The sequence below is a fragment of the Nerophis ophidion genome, linkage group LG10 (assembly GCF_033978795.1).
Source record: "Nerophis ophidion isolate RoL-2023_Sa linkage group LG10, RoL_Noph_v1.0, whole genome shotgun sequence".
Taxonomy (NCBI): Eukaryota; Metazoa; Chordata; class Actinopteri; order Syngnathiformes; family Syngnathidae; genus Nerophis; species Nerophis ophidion.
Window position 1 is genome coordinate 41,488,517 of NC_084620.1, and position 22,638 is coordinate 41,511,154.

At 40.5% G+C, this 22,638-nt stretch overlaps 1 protein-coding gene across 4 annotated transcripts in view; it reads left to right on the plus strand.

The window, feature by feature from the left end:
- The window catches only part of col4a6 (collagen, type IV, alpha 6), a 178,256-nt gene that overhangs the window by 71,486 nt on the left and 84,132 nt on the right, over positions 1 to 22,638 (plus strand). For all 4 annotated transcript variants that reach the window (XM_061913805.1, XM_061913806.1, XM_061913807.1 and 1 more), the window contains one exon: positions 14,421 to 14,498. In XM_061913805.1, the coding sequence (XP_061769789.1) occupies positions 14,421 to 14,498 (78 nt within the window). The remainder of the gene's footprint in view (positions 1 to 14,420; positions 14,499 to 22,638) is intronic.

Sequence of the window (22,638 nt, forward strand, 5' to 3'; positions counted from 1 at the left end):
CAGTGCCCCTCTTGGAAATCTCCGTGGAAACCATTCTCCCGATTTTCTCCCGATTTCCACCCGGACAACAATATTGGGGGCGTGCCTTAAAGGCACTGCCTTAAAGGCCTACTGAAATGAGATGTTCTTATTTAAACGGGGATAGCAGGTCCATTCTATGTGTCATACTTGATCATTTTGCGACATTGCCATATTTTTGCTGAAAGGATTTAGTAGAGAACATCGACGATAAAGTTTGCAACTTTTGGTCGCTAATAAAAAAGCCTTGCCTGTACTGGAAGTAGCAGACGATGTGCGCGTGACGTCACCGGTTGTAGAGCTCCTCACATCCTCACATTGTTTACAGTCATAGCCACCAGCAGCTAGAGCGATTCGGACCGAGAAAGCGACAATTTCCCCTTTAATTTGAGCGAGGATGAAAGATTTGTGGATGAGGATAGTGAGAGTGAAGGACTAGAAGAAAAAAAAAGACGAGGTCAGTGGGAGCGATTCAGATGTTATTAGACTCATTTAATAGGATAATTCTGGAAAATCCCTTATCTGCCTATTGTGTTACCAGTGTTTTAGTGAGATCATATAGTCATACCTGAAAGTCGGAGGTGTGTGATGACCGTCAGTGTCTCTGAGGGAAGCCATGGAGGAGCCAAGAAAGTTGCAGCTTCCTCTTTGACAGCTGCAGGAGGAACGACACAAGCTCCGCTCATGTTTAGGGTAAGAGCCAACTTATTACCACAATTTTCTCACCGAAACCTGCTGGTTGACATGTGGTCGGGAACCATGTTCGCTTGACCGCTCTGTTCCATATTAAAGCTTCACTACGAACAAAGAAACACCTACTGTGTCTGTGTTGCTACAGCCGGCAGATATACACCGCTTTCCATCAACAGTTTTCTTCTTTGTAGTCTCCATTATTAGTTGAACAAATTGCAAAAGATTCAGCAACACAGATGTCCAGAATACTATGTTATTATGCGATAAAAACAGACTACTTTTAGCCGTGATCGGTGCTGGGAGAACATGTCTGCTACCACCGGTGACGTCACGCACACGCGTCATCATACACGTCATCATACCGCAACGTTTTCAACAGATACCTCGCGGGAAATTTAAAATTGCAATTTAGTAAACTAAACCGGCCGTATTGGCATGTATTGCAACGTTAAGATTTCATCATTGATATATAAACTATCAGACTGTGTGGTCGGTATTAGTGGGTTTTAGTAGGCCTTTAAGCATCCTCTACAACCTGTGGACATGTCCGCTTTTCCTCCATACAAACAGCGTGTCGGCCCATTCATAAAGTATATGCGGTTTTAACAGATACACATAAGTGAATGCATTGCATACTTGGTCAACAGCCATACAGGTCACTCTGAGGGTGGCCGTATAAACAGCTTTAACACTGTTACAAATATGCGCCACACTGTGAACCCACACCAAACAAGAATAACAAACACATTTCGGGAGAACATCTGACCGTAACACAACATAAACACAACAGAGGAAATACCCAGAACTAACTAACACTAGCACTAACTCTTCCGGGACGCTACAATATACACCCCCGCCACCACCAAACCCCCCCCCACCCCCCCACCACCACCACTTCAACCCCCACACCACCCTCCCCCATCTCCCGAAATCGGAGGTCTCCAGGTTGGCAAGTATGCCATAGGGCGCACCGGATTATAAGGCGCACTGCCGATGAATGGTCTATTTTCGATCTTTTTTCATATATAAAGCGCAAGGATTATAGGGCGCATTCAAAGGAGTCAATATATTATTAAAAATAATTCTGAATTGAAAACGTTTCCTTGTGGCCTACACAACATGTATTTGTGGTTCTTTTGTCAAAATATTGCATGGATTATGTTTTACAGACTATTTTCAAGCCACTTTCTGACAGTCGCTTCAGGATGTGCGGTTTTGTGGGCGGTCTTATCTATGTGGCTCACCTTCGGCAGCGTCTTCTGCCCGTCATCTTTGTTGTAGCGGTGTAGCGTGCAAGGACGGGAGTGGAAGAAGTGTCAAAAGATGGCGCTAACGGGTTCAATTTAATTTAGATTTTGCTTAAATCAAGAACGGAGCTGCATATCCTCATTTGCCGGAAATGTGTCCTGTGAAAAACCGTCCGACAGGAACTCTCTAGTAACTAAAGGTCCTTGGGTGAATAATGTAAACTCACTACACCGGTATGTTTTAGCCCTTTCATGGCGAGTTTACTGACAGATATAAATAAGAACTTTACACTACTTTATATTAGAAATGGCAACAACGGAGGATGAATGTCCCATAACACAAAAATAGAGAAAAAGAAGAAGTTTATCGACTACGGCGTTCCACGGATTACAAAGGCGGAGGCGCACAATTTTCTCAGGACTCATGCAGATCCCAAATACAGATCAGCAGTTGTTTTTGAATAATATTGCGAAACAAAACGCCAGATAATATGTCTTACCTTATACACACACACCATAATAATACGCGTGTGTTGAAGCAATCAATCAATCGGTGCGGCTTCATAGCTTACCAAAGTCGTACTAAAACATTTTAATAGATTTTTGAGCGTCGTGTGTTATGTTGTATATTTTCAATGGAACATATAAAATGTTGGTGTTGTTTACTTGAGTCATATTGCAGTCGACACATATCTCTTGTGTGTGACTGCCATCTACAGGCCACACTTATCATTACACCATGTACCAAATGAAATAGCTTTGCGGTCGGTAAGCAAAACCAGAACTAGTCCGTACATTAGGCGTAAAAGACTTTTAGTGCGCCTTATAGTCCGGAAAATACTGTAACCTTTAAATGTTCCACATCAGTGCAGTGCAGTCCCATAACATCAGGGATAAAGAAACTCAGCTCAAAGATATGCTAAACTCACACCGGCGCTATTAGTGGAATCATGCTTCTCTTTACTGCTGCATGCCCATTCAGGCTCATGAAACAAAACCAAATTAGCAAAGTTCCGCCTCTCCTTGCTAATTTTTCTCTTGAAGGACTACCAGGTGGAGTGGAGAAGAGCGAGCCTAATCCTGTCTAATAGCCTTGTTTCCGTATTGTTGTGCAATCCCAAAGTGAGAAGAGAAAAAAAAATGACATGAATATTTTGTGCAAAGGTTTGAGTCAGTGACTGCCCGAAGGCAACAAAGTGAAACTGCAAATTCACAAATTGGGTGGCCTAATTCCTGGAACTTCCGATGCATGTGTACTGGCGTATGGAATAAACAGTAGACGAGGAACGAGGCCGGACGGCCAAACACAGCTGGTTTGTCTCCTGCCGGGGACGTGGAAAGGAAGACGAAAGAAGCAAGGAGGAAGACAAACTAGATAAAGGAGAAGGGAGGCCGGCTATTTCTAGGCTGCCTTTGCTTAGGACAACATTCATTTATCGGAGCATTATTTTATTTTCGCATCATAACAGTCACTTAGTACTGTAACACCGTGCCTTTTATTCAGCACCATAGCTTCACATGTCAATTAAAAGCATCCTCTTGCATCTTTGTCCTCCAGAGGCCTCGACCTGAACGATTGTGCAAGTTCTCTCACTTAAAATGATGACAGAGTTCTGTAATTTTCATCATAGGTACTAGAGATGCGCGGATAGGCAATTATATGATCCGAAACCGCATCACAAAAGTCGTCATCCACCCACCGCCACTCACCCGAACCAACATTTCATCGAAGCCACACTCGCCCGCCACCCGCCCGTTGTTATATATCTAATATAGACGATGCAAGGCATTAGTGAGGTTAGAAAGTGTAACTCCCTCCAAATAGCACAGACACGATGGCTTTCTTGAACTGATTTATTTGAAGGCTTACTTTCCCTTCAAATTCACCGTGAAAACTGTAATAAATTAAGCACGTTACAAACGTAAAAATACTAACATGCACAGCATGTGGATCAAACATTTTACCAAGTAAAATACCAACAAATGACAAATACCTCGAGTCGTTGGCCATACCCGGAAGTAGCTTCCTTACATCCGTCGACAGATCAAACGAGACACTTCAAAATAAAAGTATGCCCACATACTGTTTCAAAGAGTGCTGCTTGTTTTTCGTATGTGGGTAACAACATTTAACTATTTATAAATGGTTGATTTCTATAGGCTGGTAAGGTAAAGTGTTGTACCTGACAAGTTTGGGCTACCTAGCTTCTGCAGCCTTCATCAGAGGTGTCACGTGATGTTAGCGGGACATCGTCTGTACCATCAAGAGTTGTCAGGTGTTAGCCAATGACTTTGGCTGGGGGGCGGAACTTCCGGGAGAGATAGGGAAGTGACGTTATCGACAGGAAGTGAGAGTTCGCGTTGTCCTGGGAAAAGCGTTAGAGACATGAGAGCTGTTGTGTGGTTGTATTACATCTTGTGCAATAAAGACAAGACAAATGAAGAAGTTGTATGAGCCTACATTCCTGGGATTATTACAATATATATTTCCGAATATGTTCAACCGCCACCCGCCCGAATCTATTTAAAATCAATTTTTTCGTCATGTCACCCGCCCGACCCGCAGATTATCCGCAGACTCCGCGGTTGTGACCGCAAACCGCGCATCTCTAATAGGTACATTTCAACTGTGAGAGACAGAATGTAAACATTTTTTCCAGGAATTCACATTGTAGGAATTTTAAAGAATTTTATTTATAAATCATGGTGGAAAATAAGTATTTGGTCAACCATTCAAAGCTCTCACTGATGGAAGGAGGTTTTGGCTCAAAATCTCACGATACATGGCCCCATTCATTCTTTCCTTAACACGGATCAATCGTCCTGTCCCCTTAGCAGAAAAACAGCCCCAAAGCATGATGTTTCCACCCCCATGCTTCACGGTAGGTCTGGTGTTCTTGGGATGCAACACAGTATTCTTCTTCCTCCAAACACGACGAGTTGAGTTTGTACCAAAAAGTTCTATTTTGGTTTCATCTGACCACATGCCATTCTCCCAATCCTCTGCTGTATCATCCATGTATCCATTTTGGTATAAACTCAACTCGTCGTGTTTATGCTGTAAAGAAGGCTTCACGGTGGAAGAGGGGTTAGTGCGTCTGCCTCACAATACCAAAGTCCTGAGTAGTCCTGGGTTCAATCCCTGGCTCGGGATCTTTCTGTGTGGAGTTTGCATGTCTTCCCCGTGAATGTGTGGGTGCCCTCCGGGTACTCCGGCCTCCTCCCACCTCCAAAGACATGCACCTGGGGATAGGTTGATTGGCAACACTAAATTGGCCCTAGTGTGTGAACGTGAGTGTGAATGTTGTCTGTCTCTCTGTGTTGGCCCTGCGATGAGGTGGCGACTTGTCCAGGGTGTACCCAGCCTTCCGCCCGATTGTAGCTGAGATAGGCACCAGCGCCCCCAAAGGGAATAAGCGGTAGAAAATAGATGGATGGATGCTGTAAAATACACCGTAACATGTATTGTGATTTTCATTAATTTGATCGGTAGTTTGCAGTAACATCATAGGTCAAGCAAATATTTTTATTTAGACAAAAACATTTTGTGGGAAAGTATGATATACTGTAATATGTGTTGCATTAAAGTTTAAAATGCATGCAATTTCAAGCATTACTTATATTTTTTCTGTCATTTAGTGAGAAAATGTTAAGTACTTTATTGACACATATCATCTCCAGGTGTTTGCGACCCAGATAAAATGAAGCCGCGGGCCAGATCTGGCCCCTGGGCCTTGCGTTTGACACCTCTGTACTAAGTGATCCATACGTTTCGCACTAAGGAAATTCCGTCACCTTTATCTAAAAGCCCTCCTGTCCTGTCATGCTACCTGCACTGCACCATATGGCTCCATGGCTGTCTGCGTTATGTTTTGGGTAGTTTCACCCGAGATAACATCTGCAGAGCCTATAGGAATGAAAGAGCAAGTCCAGGCGACGAGAAAGAGGATGCACACACACCTCGGGACAGGAGAACAACACTGATTGGGCAGCAACAAGCATAAACGTGTAGATTGAATGCAGGTTATTGTTCAGTTAGGTTTCATCGCTGCCGAATAAAAATAACTTTATAATGTAGATTTGTAGCATTTTATGCATTTTTCTGCCACAGAGTGCATTTTAAATGGAAAACCAACTCCCTCACCATTTGTTTTACTGTACTCTAGCTTTTAATAAATTTTTAAAGTTTTTTTTATGGACATTTTGACTTTATTTTCCTACATTGATGGCCAGTGTGCTTGTGCTGAATGTAGCCGTAGGTGTGTGAGAGATATTAATTAATTGTTTTACTATTTTAGGTAGTCTATGGTGGATTGGGACGGCGTGGCGAAGTTGAGAAAGTGGCCGTGTCAGCAACTGGTTCAATCCCCCCCTTCTACCATCCTAGTCACGTCTGTTGTGTCCTTGGGCAAGACACTTCACCCTTGCTCCTGATGGGTCCTGGTTAGCGCCTTGCATGGCGGCTCCCACCATCAGTGTTTGAATGTGTGTGTGAATGGGTGAATGTGGAAATACTGTCAAAGCGCTTTGGGCTCCTTAAAAAGGGTTAGAAAAGCGCTATACAAGTACAAAGATTTACCATTTACCATTGATGTTTTTATTGTATATTGTTGGCTGTTGGCAATCTACAAACCCCAAAACCAGTTGGCACATTGTGTAAATCGTAAATAAAAACAGAATAAAACGATTTGCAAATTCTTTTCAACTTATATTCATTTGAATGGAATGCAAAGACCAGATATTTAATGTTTGAGCTGAGAGACTTATTTTTTTGCAAATAATCTTCAACTTCCAATTTAATGGCAGAAACACATTGCAAAAAAGATTGGCACATGGGCATTTTTACCACTGTGTTACCTTTTAACAACACTCAGTAAACGTTTGGGAAATGAAGTGAACAATTTTTGAAGCTTTTCAGAAGGAATTCTTTCTCATTCTTGCTTGATGTACAGCTTAAGTTGTTCAACAGTCCGGGTTCTCCGTTGTGGTAATTTGCTTGATATTGCGCCACATATTTTCAATGGGATGACGTCACGTGGATGGCGACATATGTTGCTCCAAAAACTATATGTAGATTTCAGGATTAATTGTGACTTCACGGATGTGAAAGTTACCCATACTTTGGGCACTAATACACCTCCATACCATCATAGATGCTGGCTTTTGAACTTTGCGCCTACAACAATGGTTCTTTTCCTCTTGTTCCAAAATGTCCCTTTGACCCCAAATGGGACAAGCGTTCGAAAATGGATGGATGGATATCCATATAAATATATAGATATCCATCCATCCATTGTCTACCGCTTATTCCCTTTGGGGCCGCGGGGGGCGCTGGTGCCTATCTCAGCTACAATCGGACGGAAGGCGGCGTACACCCTGGACTAGTCCCCAACTCATCACAGGGCCAACACAGATAGACAGAACACATTCACACTCACATTCACAAACTAGGGCCAATTTTTTAGTGTTGCCAATCAACCTATCCCCAGGTGCGTGTCTTTGGAAGTGGGAGGAAGCCGGAGTACCCGGAGGGAGCCCACGCATTTATATATATATATATATATATATATATATATATATATATATATATATATATATATATATATATATATATACATATATGTATATATATACATATATATATATACATCCATCCATCCATCCATTTTCTACCGCTTATTCCCTTTCGGGGTCGCGGGGGGCACTGGCACCTATCTCAGCTACAATCGGGCGGAAGGCGGGGTACACCCTGGACAAGTCGCCACCTCATCGCAGATATATATATATATGTATATATATTATATATATATATATATATATATATATATATATATATATATATACAAACCCCATTTCCATGAGTTGGGAAATTGTGTTAGATGTAAATATAAACGGAATACAATGATTTGCAAGTCATTTTCAACCCATATTCAGTTGAATATGCTACAAAGACAACATATTTGATGTTTAAACTGATAAACATTTTTTTTGTGCAAATAATCATTAACTTTAGAATTTGATGGCAGCAACACGTCACAAAGAAGTTGGGAAAGGTGGCAATACATTTTGAAAAAGTTGAGGAATGCTCATTAAACACTTATATGGAACATCTCACATGTGTGCAGGCTAATTGGGAACAGTTGGGTGCCATGATTGGGTATAAAAGCAGCTTCCATGAAATGCTATAAGTATTTCACAAACAAGGCTGGGGTGAAGGTCACCACTTTGTAAGCAAATTGTTGAACAGTTTTAGAACAACATTTCTCAACGAACTATTGCAAGGAATTTAGGGATTTTACCAGCTACGGTCCGTAAAATCATCAAAAGGTTCAGAGAATCTGTAGAAATCCCTGCATGTAAGCGATGATAATACGTAACTTTGATCCCTCAGGCGGTACTGCATCCAAAACCGACATCAGTGTGTAAAGGATATCATCACACAGGCTCAGGAACACTTCATAACACCACTGTCAGCAACTACAGTTGGTCGCTACATCTGTAAGTGCAAGTTAAAACTCTACTATGCAAAGCCAAACCCATTTATTATCAACTCACTGACCTTTGCTGGGCTCGAGCTCACCTAAGATGGACTGATGCAAAGTGGAAAGGTGTTCTGTGGTCTGACGAGTCCACATTTCAAATTATATTTGGAAACAGAGGACGTGGTGTCCTCCAGAACAAAGAGGAAAATAACCATTCGGATTGTTACAGGCACAAAGTCCAAAAGCCAGCATCTGTGATGGTATGGGGGTGTATTTGTGCCTAAGGCATGGGTAACTTACACATATGTGAAGGCACCATTAATGTTGAAAGGTCCATACAGGTTTTGGAGCAACATATGTTGTCATCCAAGCAACGTTATCATGGACACCTCTGCTTATTTCAGCAAGACAATGCAAATCCACGTGTTACAACAGCGTGGCTTCGTAGTAAAAGAGTGCGGGTACTTTCCTGGCCCGCCTGCAGTCCAGACCTGTTTCCCATCGAAAATGTGTGGCACATTATGAAGCGTAAAATACGACTGCGGAGACCCCGGACTGTTGAACGACTGAATCTCTACATAAAACCAGAATAGGAAAGAATTCCACTTTCAAAGCTTGAACATTAGTTTCATCAGTTCCCAAAAGTTTATTGAATGTGTTGTTAAAAGAAAAGGTGATGTAACACAGTGGTGAACATGTCCTTTCCCAACTACTTTGGCACATGTTGCAGCCATGAAATTCTAAGTTAATTATTTTTGCAAAAAAAATAAAGTTTATAAGTTTGAAAATTAAATATCTTGTCTTTGTAGTGCATTCAATTGAATATGGGTTGAAAAGGATTTGCAAATCATTGTATTCCGTTTATATTTACATCTAACACAATTTCCCAACTCATATGGAAACGGGGTTTGTATATATATATATATATATATATATATATATATATATATATATATACACCGTATATTAGAAATGTCCGATAATATCGGACTGCCGATAAATGCTTTAAAATGTAATATCGTAATTTATCGGTATCGGTTTCAAAAAGTAAAATGTATGACTTTTTAAAACACCGCTGTACAAAGTAGTACACAACATAGGGAGAAGTACAGAGCGCCAATAAACCTTAAAGGCACTGCCTTTGCGTGTCAGCCCAATCACATAATATCCACGGCTTTTCACACACACAAGTGAATGCAACCATACTTGGTCAACAGCCATACAGGTCACACTGAGGTTGGCCGTATAAACAACTTTAACACTGTTACAAATATGCGCCACACTGTGAACCCACACCAAACAAGAATGACAAACACATTTCGAGACAACATCCGCACTGTAACACAACACAACAGAACAAAAACCCAGAACCCCTTGCAGCACTAACTCTTCCGGCAATACAATATACACCCCCGGTGGATATTGGTGTTATGATCCGCTGCCCGGCTCATATTATGTTTAGGTTTTGAGACTTTTTTGTATTATGTTTTGTTAGTTTTGGATTCCTTTAGTTCCGGTTTGTACTCCTCTGTGTTCGTTTCCATGGTTACTCATTGTTTTCACCTGTCTTGTGATTTCTGTCATTATTTAGCCTGCCTTTTCCCGTCAGTCGGTCTGGGTCCAATGTTTGCGGTAATCTACAGTCACGTCTATGTTTCTGGTTCCAGTCTCTGTGCTAAGTATTAGCCTGAGCTTCCCGTGCGTTCGGCACGTTGTTCTTTTGTTGATTTCTGTCTGTTTAGTATTGTATATCGTTTATTTAAACATCCTACCCTTATGTTTTCGTCCGGAGAGTCCTTTGCATCCTTGGGGAAACGCGCATCACCATGCGCCCTGGGCGGGACACATTGGTACTTTAACTTTAAAGTTATTGGTGGGAAAATGCATTTTTAGACTTGCCTGAGCGGCAAGGAGACCCCAAGATTAACAAGTGGTAGAACATGGATTTGTGAGGGGCTAGAAAGGACAGATTAAAAAATAATAATAAAAAAATGTTTGAAATAATGATAATTGTTTTAACTTGAGACTTACCGCAGGCCAGATTTTGGACGCTGGAGGGCCGTATCCGTAGTTTGGGAAGCACCGCACTCAGGAATCCCATCACCAGTGGGACGACGTGGCGAAGTTGGGAGAGTGGCTGTGCCAGCAAGCTGAGGGTTACTGGTTCAATCCCCACCTTCTACCATCCTAGTCACATACGTTGTGTCCTTGAGCAAGACACTTCACCCTTGCTCCTGATGGGTCCTGGTTAGCGCCTTGCATGGCAGCTCCCGTCATCAGTGTGTGAATGTGTGTGTGAATGGGCGAAAGTGGAAATACTGTCAAAGCGCTTTGGGCTCCTTAAAAAGGGGTAGAAAAGCTCTATACAAGTACAGCCATTTACCATTCACCTTTATGTATCCTATGCCTGCTTTCGAGTCTTGTATATTTTGTCTATTACCTGTGCGCGCGCGCTCGTCTTCCACCTGAACATCCCACAGCGTCTCGTGTGTTCACCCTGGGGGCGCCGCAGGGCTCAGCATCTGTTTGTCTGGGTGTGGACGGATCAGTGTCCCGTGCACATCGCCAACGTCCCTCAGGCTGCGGCTGGATTATGTTGCACAACAATGACTGAATATGACACAGACACAACTGGTTAGGATCGCGCAGGAGACTAAAATGATGATTAAGAGGAAAAAAAAAAAAAGTGTTTTATTTCAATAACGTTTGTGTGCTTTGTCCGTTCCAATGCTCGCCTTTTTGGCCTCCTTCTGTCACGGTGATTATAGAAGTCCAGGAGATCAGAGACCTACACCGCTGACCTTTCCCCTCCTTTTCTCTCTCTCCTTATTCTCTGTGCCAAACTCCTCTCCCGTCCATCACCACAGTAATCTTTGGGTGTGCTGATGCTGATGGCCCGAGGTGGTGAAACACATACACCCTGTTGTTGTTCTTTACATCCTTTTGTGTGTCCGTCTCTTTCACTTTTCAACCACTGCAGTGTAAACATTTGTCAGAACAATATTTTCTATGCTCTTTTCTGACAAATACACCACAAACCCTTCGTGTCAAAGTCAAGGCCTGCTGCCCAGATCCGGCCCACAAATGAATGATCTATGATGCTATTCGATCAGTATCAGAACCAGCCCACAGGCCACAGCCGCCTGCTGCTGTTTTGCACGCACCAATACTCCATCAGTGATGGCGCTAGGAATTTTCAAAATGGGGTCGCAGGGACCCCATCAAGTCATAAAAATGGGGTCCAAAAGTACATTTTTGAAGTCCCACTTTTTTTTTTACGGTTTTGAAAACAAATGAAACATGTAGTCGGACACACTTCGACGCACATCAAGGGCTCTGGAACCACTTCTCTCGAGATGGAGTGGACTCACTTCCACTCTGGCGTTGCCAGCAATGAGAGGCGACGGGCTGGAGTGGCCCGTCGCCTCGTATAGTGAAACAGATTTCCCCATAAGAAACAATGTAAACATGAATAATTGGTTCTCACCTCGACAAAAAAGTGCGTACCTTGAAGACACTATAATGTTGTATGTATGCATGCTGTATATATATAAAACCAACATAACAAGCTCTTTGGTCTGGAGGACACGACGTCCAAAGTTACCATAAAATATTTGAAAATGTGGACTCGTCAGACCACAGAACACTTTTACATTTTGCATCAGTGCATCTTAGATGAGCTCGGGCCCAGCGAAGCCATTCAGCATTTCTGGGTTTTGTTGATAAATGGCTTTTGCTTTACGTAGTAGAGTTTTAACTTATCAATAAGTTGATATTGTTTAAAATATGCTAAAAAATAACAATATACTTACATTATATACAAAACTCAAAACCAGTGAAGTTGGCACGTTGTGAAATTCGTAAATAAAAACAGAATACAATGATTTGCAAATCTGGGTGTTGATAAATGGCTTACGCTTTGCATAGTAGAGTTTTAACTTGCACTTACGGATGTAGTGACGAGCTGTAGGTCCTGACCGTGATTTTCTAAAGTGCACCTGAGCCCATGTGGTGATATCCATTGCACACTGATGTCGTTTTTTGATGCAGTACCATCTGAGGGATCAAAGGTCCGTAACATCATCGCTTACACGCAGTGATTTCTCCAGATTCTCTGAAACTTTTGATGATATTACGGACCGTAGACGATGAAATCCCTAAATTCCTTGCAATAGCTTATTGAGGAATGTTGTTCTTAAACTGTGGGACAATTTGCTCACACATTTGTTCACAAAGTGGTGACCCTCCCCTCATCCTTGTTTTTTGAATGACTGAGCGTTTCATGGAATCTGCTTTTATACCCAATCATGGCACCCACCTGTTCTCAATTAGCCTGTTCACCTGTGGGATGTTCCAAAATAAGTGTTTGATGAGCATTCCTCAACTTTTCTCAGTCCTTTTTGCTACTTGTGCCAGCTTTTATGAAACATGTTGCAGGCATCAAATTCCAAATGAGCTAACATTTGCAAAAATTAACAACGTTTTCCAGTTCGAACGTTAAATATCTTGTCTTCGCAGTCTATTCAAATAAATATAGGTTGAAAAGGATTTGCAAATCATTGTATTCCGTTTTTATGTACGATTCACACAATCTTGGGGTTTGTAGATATAGCGTTCATGAATCGAGGTTCCACTGTACTGTAATAAATAGCTTTACTTTTATTTGCTGTATGAATCAGTGCAGTGGTTCTCAAATGGGGGTATTTGAAGGCATGCCAAGGGGTACGTGAGATTTTTTTTTTAATAATCTAAAAATAGCAACAATTAAAAAATCCATTATAAATATATTTATTGAATAATACTTCAACAAAATATGAATGTTAGTTCATAAACTGTGAAAAGAAATGCAACAATGCAATATTCAGCGTTGACAGCTAGATTTTTTTGTGAAATGTTCCATAAATATTGATGTTAAAGATTTCTTTTTTTGTGAAGAAATGTTTAGAATGAAGTTGATGAATCCAGATGGATCTCTATTACAATCCCCAAAGAGGGCACTTTAAGTTGATGATTACTTCTATGTGTAGAAATCTTTATTTATAATTGAATCACTTGTTTATTTCTCGACAAGTTTTTAGTTATTTTTATATCTTTTATATCCACTACAAATGAGCAATATTTTGCACTGTTATACATTTTAATAAATCAGAAACTGATGACATAGTGCTGTATTTTACTTCTTTATCCCTTTTTTTCAACCAAAAATGCTTTGCTCTAATCAGGGGTACTTGAATTAAAAAAATGTTCACAGGGGGTACATAACTGAAAAAAGGTTCAGAACCACTAGATTAGTGAACTGAAAACAGAAATATGGGGAAAAATCTGGTTTAAAATCAAATTAAGATATTTCTGTATATGTTATTTAATGTCCTTGTTCCAAATTCAAGTATGTATTTGCTGTCTTTCCCAGGCCCTGTTTTAATGGGTTTAACACGTCTAGGCCAGCTCATGATGACTTCTGGGGGTCCTAACAGTCGGGGGTGTTGAACCCTGCTTGTTTTTGGGGCCCAAATCACCCCTCTACTGCATCACTTTTCATTTTCTCATAACCTTCATCATGCATTGGCCCCCCCATCACCCTTTTAATCCCCTAATCACGCTGAAATGTGACCCCTGACCCCACACTGACCTAAAAACCCTGCTGTCGTACATGCATGTGGAGGTGACCCAATCTGAAGGCTGTCTCCCTCGTCTCCTCATGTGGTCCAGCCTCCCAGCATGTGGTCTATATGAGCTTATGTCACTCATACTACGGCTTATAAAAGCCTTCTATATGTTCCCCTATCAAGTTTGAAAGCGCTGTGTGTGTTTGCTAGCTATCTCAGGAATGCCACCCTGAGCCCATTAAGTTAATCTACAGTTCACGACGAATTCAGAAGATGCAAAGTCGTGTGTTTGAATCCTGAAAAACTCAAATGTATGTGACGTGTTTGTTTTAAGTGCTGTCAAAGGATCTTAAAGCACTTCCTTGTCTCCCCAGGGGACCGACTTTGACGAGCCGTGTTACGGTCTGGACTGCAGCAGAGGATGCAGGTGCAACCCAGAAAAGGGCGCCAGGGTGAGTCTTCAGCTTACCGCCATCTTGGCTCTGTCTGCATCCATGGATGCATTTGAGTTTATTTATATTTACACATTGTCTTTTCAGTGTATAAGTGTCTTCACACTATAGAAAACTAGGGTTGTACGGTATACCGGTGCTAGTGTAGTATCGTGGTACAAATGAATTAAAAACGGTACTATACTCTCTTTGAAAAGTACTGTTTCCCAATTTCAAAAATATATTCTTTATTAACGGGCATGACTGCGCACCGTCACGTCGTGACATCGATGGTTTGACAAGCAGAGGAGCATGTTCGGCAGCACACAATCACAGAGTACTTACAGCAGAAAGCAGACAGGGTGTGTAGACAGAAAAGGGAGAACGGACGCATTTTGGCTTAAAAACCGACGATAAAGGTGAAGCTATAACACTGAAACGCTGAAAAAGACATGGCTAGCTAGCGAGCAGCTAACATCGATCCGCAGTCGCCAGTGTTTCAGCTACTTCTAAGTCACTACTCCTTGCATTCTCCATGGCAACAAATGAAGTACGTTTCTTACAAGTATCATCTCTGCAGGACGAGGAATAGCTAAACATTTTTCACTACACACCGTAGAACAGGGGTCACCAACCTTTTTGAAACCAAGAGCTAATTCTTGGGTACTGATTAAAGCGAAGGGCTACTAGTTTGATACACACTTAAATAAATTGCCAGAAATAGCCAATTTGTTAAATTTACCTTTTATAAATATATATATATATAAATAAATAAAATAAAAAAAAAAATTAAAAAAAAAAAAAAATATATATATATATATATATATATATATATATATATATATATATATATATATATATATATATATATATATATATATATATATATATATCAAAAATGGGTATTTCTGTCTGTCATTTCGTCGTACATTTTTTTCCTTTTACGGAAAGTTTTTTTGTAGAGAATAAATGATGAAAAAACCCCTTAATTGAACGGTTTAAAAGAGGAGAAAACAGCAAAAAAATGAAAATTAAATTTTGAAACATAGTTTATCTTCAATTTCGACTCTTTGAAATTCAAAATTCAACCGAAAAAAAGAAGACAAAAACTAGCTAATTCGAATCATTTGAAAGAATTTATGGAATATCATTAGTAATTTTTCCTGATTAAGATTAATTTTTTAAATTTTGATGACATGTTTTAAGTTTGAAGAAATATTTCACAAATATACTTCGTCGAAAAAACAGAAGCTAAAATGAAGAATTACATTAAAATGTATTTAATATTCTTTACAATAAAAACATTTATATACTTAAACATTGATTTAAATTGTCAGTAAAGAAGAGGAAGGAATTTAAAAAGTAAAAAGGTATATGTGTTTAAAAATCCTAAAATAATTTTTAAGGTTGTATTTTTTTCTCTAAAATTGTCTTTCTGAAAGTTATAAGAAGCAAAGTAAAAAAAATAAATGAATTTATTCAAACAAGTGAAGACCAAGTCTTTAAAATATTTTCTTGGATTTTCAAATTCTTTTTGAGTTTTGTCTCTCGTAGAATCAAAAATGTCGAGCAAAGGGAGACCAGCTTGCTAGTAAATAAATACAATTTACAAAAAAGAGGCAGCTCACTGGTAAGTGCTGCTATTTGAGCTATTTTTAGAACAGGCCAGCGGGCTACTCATCTGGTCCTTACGGGCTACCTGGTGCCCGCAGGCACCGCGTTGGTGCCCCTTGCCGTAGAAGGATACAATAGCCCACCGGCGTCACCGCTAAAAAAAGATAGCGTGGCAGAATGTAAACAAAGGCAATGGGTGGATCTACACCTGACATCCACTGTAATGATACCAAGTACAATAGTCGATACGACTATGATTACATCTATATTTTTTATCATCACAAAATAATTTTTCCTTTTTTTTAATGTATATTATGTTTATAAACTCTGGAAATACAGTATGTCCCTGGACACATGAGGACTCTGAATATGACCAATGCATGATCCCGTAACGACTTGGTATCAGATCGATACCCAAATTTGTGTTATCATCCAAAACTAATGTAAAGTATCCAAACAACAGAAGAATAAGTAATTATTACATTTTAACAGAAGTGTAGATAGAAAAGGTTAAAACAAAAAATAACCAGAAATAAAATTAAATGAATAAGTAGATTAATAATCAATTTTTGCAACTTGTCCTTAATAATTTTGAAAAAAATAATATCATGATAAATGACACAATATGTTACTGCATATGTCAGCAGACTAATTAGGAGCCTTTGTTTGCTCATTTACTACAAAAAAAAAGTTGTCTGGTATGTTTACTATTTTATTTAAGGCCAAAATTGTTCTTCCATTGCAATAAGAGACGTATGTTTAATGTACCGTAAGACTTTTTGTTAAATTAAAGCCAATGATGCCTATTTTTGTGGTCCCCTTTATTTAGAAAAGTATCGAAAAGGTACCAAAATATTGGTAGCGGGGCAACCCTAATAGAAATATGCAGTGCACCATCAGTATCCCAGTGTAGGGAAAATATTGCAATGTTTTGTCCCAAATCCAATCCTGTGGCATTGTGCCGAGGTTATACTGTCAAAATTGATGTACTTAGGAACTTAGTACACGGTGTGCATGCAATACCTGTTGGAGTATGCTGGTGGAAGTATTCCATTTGAGTGCGTTAACACTGAGAAGTGCGACAAAATGCACTCGTACGTTGCACTTAAAGCAATCCAAATGGTGAGTTTGTGGTGAAATAAGGATCAACTCATCGTGGTACAGAGTAGTGAACAGATGAAAAGGGAGTAAATGTGCAACAGAAATCAGTTTGGCAGAGTACAACAATGTTAAAATATACACATTTAGAAATGGACTAAACAGTGTACACCAGGGGTCTCGGACACGCGGCCCGCGAGACGTTATTTTGCGGCCCCCACTGTAATCTGAAAATTTAAAGTCATTGCGCCCCACAAGTTTTATATGAATGGCGCTTCACAGCGTTGTTATTTGGGTCCAAAATGGCTCTTTCAACGTTCTGGGTTGCCTACCCCTGCGTTGGTGTAAAAGCGGCAAGTGAGTGAAAGCGACAGAGACTTTGCCATGGAGACGAGGGTTTTCTTACGTGCCCGGCTGCAGTCACACCGCGACACCTGTCCGTCAGTAATAACAGTCCCCGATAACCTGGACCAATTCAAATTGTTATTTATTTTTTTATTGTTTAATTTGCATTGCCTCACATGATGAACACTACATATATTTCTATATGACGCCGGATAAGACTCCGGCAGCCATCACTTTTTTGCGCTCGCTATCCCGGTACTTTACCGGCTATTAGCCGCCGACCTCCGCGTTGCTGTAGGGAAGGAAAGCGGAACAACACACATTGCGGAAATAAAATTATTCTTTGTCCGTCGGCTAAATGCAAATATATTCCATGATGAGCAGTATGCAACCTTTTTTTTAGAAAATCTTTTCTTGCGGCCCAGCCTCACCCAGACTCTGCATCCTGTGGCCCCCAGGTAAAGTGAGTTTGAGACCCCTGGTGTACACCATGTGTGCACTTTTAAGTTGCTGCCCACGTCCAAACGACAATTACCGTCTGACACACAAGCCTGCACTTACCAGCTTGTGGCAGATAACACAGCAACTGACGGCCATTTACTTATGCTTAAATGCTATGATTGAACGTTTTAACGGTTATTGTCGGGCTGCGCAAAGGTGGTTTTACTTTTTGAATTTTGCTTGGCCATCAATCCCGGTGAAATAACCTCAATTTTAAAGGATACAAAGCAGTTTTTGTCAGTTGTTTCAGGGTTATTTGGGGATTTTTTTCTGTTTAAGTTAATGATCACACTAATGAATAAGATACCATAAATGCTATAAAAGCCTTTATCACAGGGGGTGTCCTAAACTTTTTCCAAAAAGGAAAAAATGTGTGTTTCTCTTTGATACATTTTGCACATTAAAGACGTTCTAACTAATTCAATGTACATCAGTCTATGCTAAGCTACCATATTTTTCAGACTATGAGGCACACTTAAAATATTTTCATGGTTTTTCTTTATATCGACAGTGCGCCTAATGTACGGATTAAGTCTGGTTGTGATTACCAACCTCGAAGCAATTTTATTTGGTTCATGGTGTAACCAGTAGATGGCAGTAACACAAGAGATACACGTGGACTGCAAGTTGATGACCGTTTAATAAATGTTAGCAAGGAAGGCCTAAACTGTGATGTTTCATTGAGAATATAAATATTATGCACGGCTCTCAAAAATCTGTCCAAATGTTTTAGTATGACTTTGGTAAGTCACGAAACTGGCGGCACATTGCGGCTATAGTAGTCAGAATACTGCGCTTCAGCCTTTGAGTATTATTATGATATGTATAATGATCATCTTTAAAGGGACATTATCTGCCGTTTTGTTTTGCAATATTATGCAAAACCAACTTTTCTTATATACATACAAATTGGAATCTGCATAAGGTTTGAAAATTTGCGCTTTGCCGCCATTGTAGTCCGTGGGGACACATCGTCAATCAGCTCCTTCTTATCCTCTTGTTGTGGGGCATTCATCCTCTGCCGTTGCCATTTCTTATATAAAGTAGCGTACAGTTCTAACTTATATCTGTCAGTAAACTCGCTATGGAAGCACTAAAAACCACCGGTACAACAAAGACGACGGGCAGAAGATACAGTCAAAGTTGAGTCACGTAAATAAGTCCGCCTACAAAATGGCTCATCCTGAAAAAACCTTTAGAAAGTGGCTAAACCAGACCTGGGTAATTATTTTCACTCGGGGGGGGGGCAAATTTAGATATAACATTATGTCTGTAAATGGTGAAATGACAAGTGTGACCAGTAGATGGCAGTATAGCTCGGCTGGTAAAGTGGCCGTGCCAGCAACTGGAGGGTTACAGGTTCGCTCCCCACTTCCGCCAACCTACTCACTGCCGTAGTGTCCTTGGGCAAGACACTTTACTCACATGGTCCCAGTGCCACCCACACTGGTTTAAATGTAACTTAGATATTGGGTTTCGCTATGTAAAAGGGCTGTGAGTCACTAGAGAAAAGCGTTATATTAATATAATTCACTTCAATTCACTTCACACATAAGAGAATCAAAATCAGAATCAGAAATACTTTATTAATCCCCGAGGATATGTGTAGACTGCATTATGACTCAAGTAAACAACACCAGAATGTTATGTGTTCCATTGAAAATATATAACATTACACATGGCGCTCAAAAATCTATCAACATGTTTTAGTATGACTTTGGTAAGCTATAAAGCCGCACCGCTTGATGCATTATACTGTGCTTCAACATACGAGTATTATTATGGTGTTTGTATAAGGTAAGACATATTGTCTGGCATTTTGTTTCGCAATAATATGCAAAGGCAACTTTTCTTACCTTCTAGTACCTGCTAAACTGTATTTGGGATCTGTATAAGTCCGGAAAATTTGCGCGTGTCAGCCTTTGTAGTCTGTGGCGGTCATCGATAGGCTTCTTCTTTTTTGTTATGGGACATTCATCCTCCGTTGCTACCATTTCTATTATAAAGTAGTGTAATGTTCTTACTTATATCTGTCAGTAAACTCGCCATGAAAGCATTAAAACATACCGGTGTTGTGAGTTTACATTATTCACCCAAGGAACTTTAGTTATTAGAGAGTTCTGGTCTATCCCTGTACATGTGTTTTGGTTTAAAGTAGTGGACAACTGCATCATACTGAGCACTCTACTGAATGTAAATATGTACCTAATGTACATACCTAATGCCGGTAACTGCAGATGTAAGTTTTTACAAGCAAATGCCATACTATGCTACTATACAGGGTGTCCATAAAGTCTCTATACCTTTTTTAAAAGTTAATTACAAAGTCTGGAAGCACGATGACACAGTGGTTAGCACTCGTGCTCTGATGCTTCGGGTGCATGTTGGCAACGGTTGTTGTGATTACAATAATGCAGGAGATGGCAAGAGGCAACTTGCAGGTAAAAAAAAGGATTTATTCTATGTAATGCAAAACAAAACTGAGTGTTGGTGGTAGTAGCACTGCGGGAAGAAGCATAGGGGAAACTAGAGGCACGACAAAACAAGGCCAAACTAGCGACAAAAATAAACAGACTTAGGAAAAACGTGGCGCAGAAAAAGGGGCGTCCGTAGAAGAGTCCAACACGTGACAAGAATGACATGACAATCAGTGTTTTGATGGACAAAAAAAAGCATCCGCACAACTTAAATAGTATTGATTACAGGCAGAAAACTGGCAGACGCGAAGCTGCTGCAGGAAACGAGAAAACGGTAAGCGAAAATTACAAAATAAGAGCCCTAGACAGGAACTAAAATGCTACACACAGGAAAATACTAACAAACTCCATAAAAAGGCACGGCCTGGTGTAACATGTGATAAGTGCCAAGGTCCCGGCCTGGGTTCGATTCCCGGGCTCTTGTGGAGTTTGCATGTTATCCCCGTGACTGTGTGGGTTCTCTCCGGGTTCAACCTGGAGTTAGGCTGATTGGCAACACTAAATTCTGGTGTACACTCCTGCGTCACATAACTTGCGTAAGCGGCGCGGTCGTTCTCTGTTCCCCAGCGTACTCTTCCTCTCTTAAAAAGCCTTCCTTCGTGTCGCTGGCGACGCAGAACGCAGAGTTGTGTGATTTGGTCAGTTTTTCCCCAAGAGAGTCCCTGAATACGGTCCAGCAGACTTTGAGCTTGAAATGCACAAATTATTGTATGAAATGAAACATTTGCATGAAAACTAATATTGTGTACTATATTAAAAAATTAAATCTCAACTTGAAGTCCCCCAACTCCTGTGTAACACTTTAATGAATACATTTAGCATAGGATACACCAATCAACTTTTGCAGATGTTTTCCATGCTAAGCTTTTGCAAATTAATTGTGATGCATTGTGTTCACATTATGACCATCAAAAAGACAACAGTGACTGATTTAATCGAGAGAAAAAAGAGCAGGGAGCGCCTTAGTAAAATAAGGGTGTAGCAATAGGGGCTCTGCATCTCGATAAGAAGGATAAAACCTTGCTACTGATTTGATGTCAAACTCGCCATTCTTGGGTTATGTCTAAAGATGTCCGATAATATCGGACTGCTGACATTATCGGCCGATAAATGCTTTAAAAAGTAATAACGGAAATTATCGGTATCGGTTTCAAAAAGTAAAATTGTGTGGTACACGGACGTAGGGAGAAGTACAGAGCGGCAATAAACCATAAAGGCACTGCCCTTGCGTGCCGGCCCAGTCACATAATATCTACTGCTTTTCACACACACAAGTGAATGGTAAATGGTAAATGGGTTGTACTTGTATAGCGCTTTTCTACCCCTTTTTAAAGGAGCCCAAAGCGCTTTGACAGTATTTCCACATTCGCCCATTCACACACACATTGACGGGAGCTGCCATGCAAGGCGCTCACCAGGACCCATCAGGAGCAAGGGTGAAGTGTCTTGTCCAAGGACACAACGGATGTGACTACGATGGTAGAAGGTGGGGATTGAACCAGTAACCCTCAGATTGCTGGCACAGCCACTCTACCAACTGGCATAGTTGGTCAACAGCCATACAGGTCACACTGAGGTTGGCCGTATAAACAACTTTACCACTGTTACGAAAAAGCGCCACACTGTGAACCCACACCAAACAAGAATGACAAACACATTTCGGGAGAACATTTGCACCATAACACAACATAACTATTACCCAGAATCCTTAGCAGCACAAACTCCACCTCCTCATGCTCTCTCAGGTGGAGCATGTCCTAAATTCCAAGCTGCTGTTTTGAGGCATGTTAGAAAAAATAATGCACTTTGTGACTTCAATAATAAATATGGCAGTGCCATGTTGGCATTTTTTTCAAGAACTTGAGTTGATTAATTTTGGAAAACCTTGTTGCATTGCTTAATGCATCCAGCGGAGCATCACAACAAAATTAGGCATAATAATGTGTTAATCCCACGACTGTTTGTATCGGTATCAGTTGATATCGGAATCGGTAATTAAGAGTTGGACAATATCGGAATATCGGATATCGGCAAAAAAGACATTATCGGACATCTCTAGTTATTTCCCTTTGACAAGCATGTTAATGCTATCTCACTTTAGGGCTAACCTGTGTAGATTAAGCTAT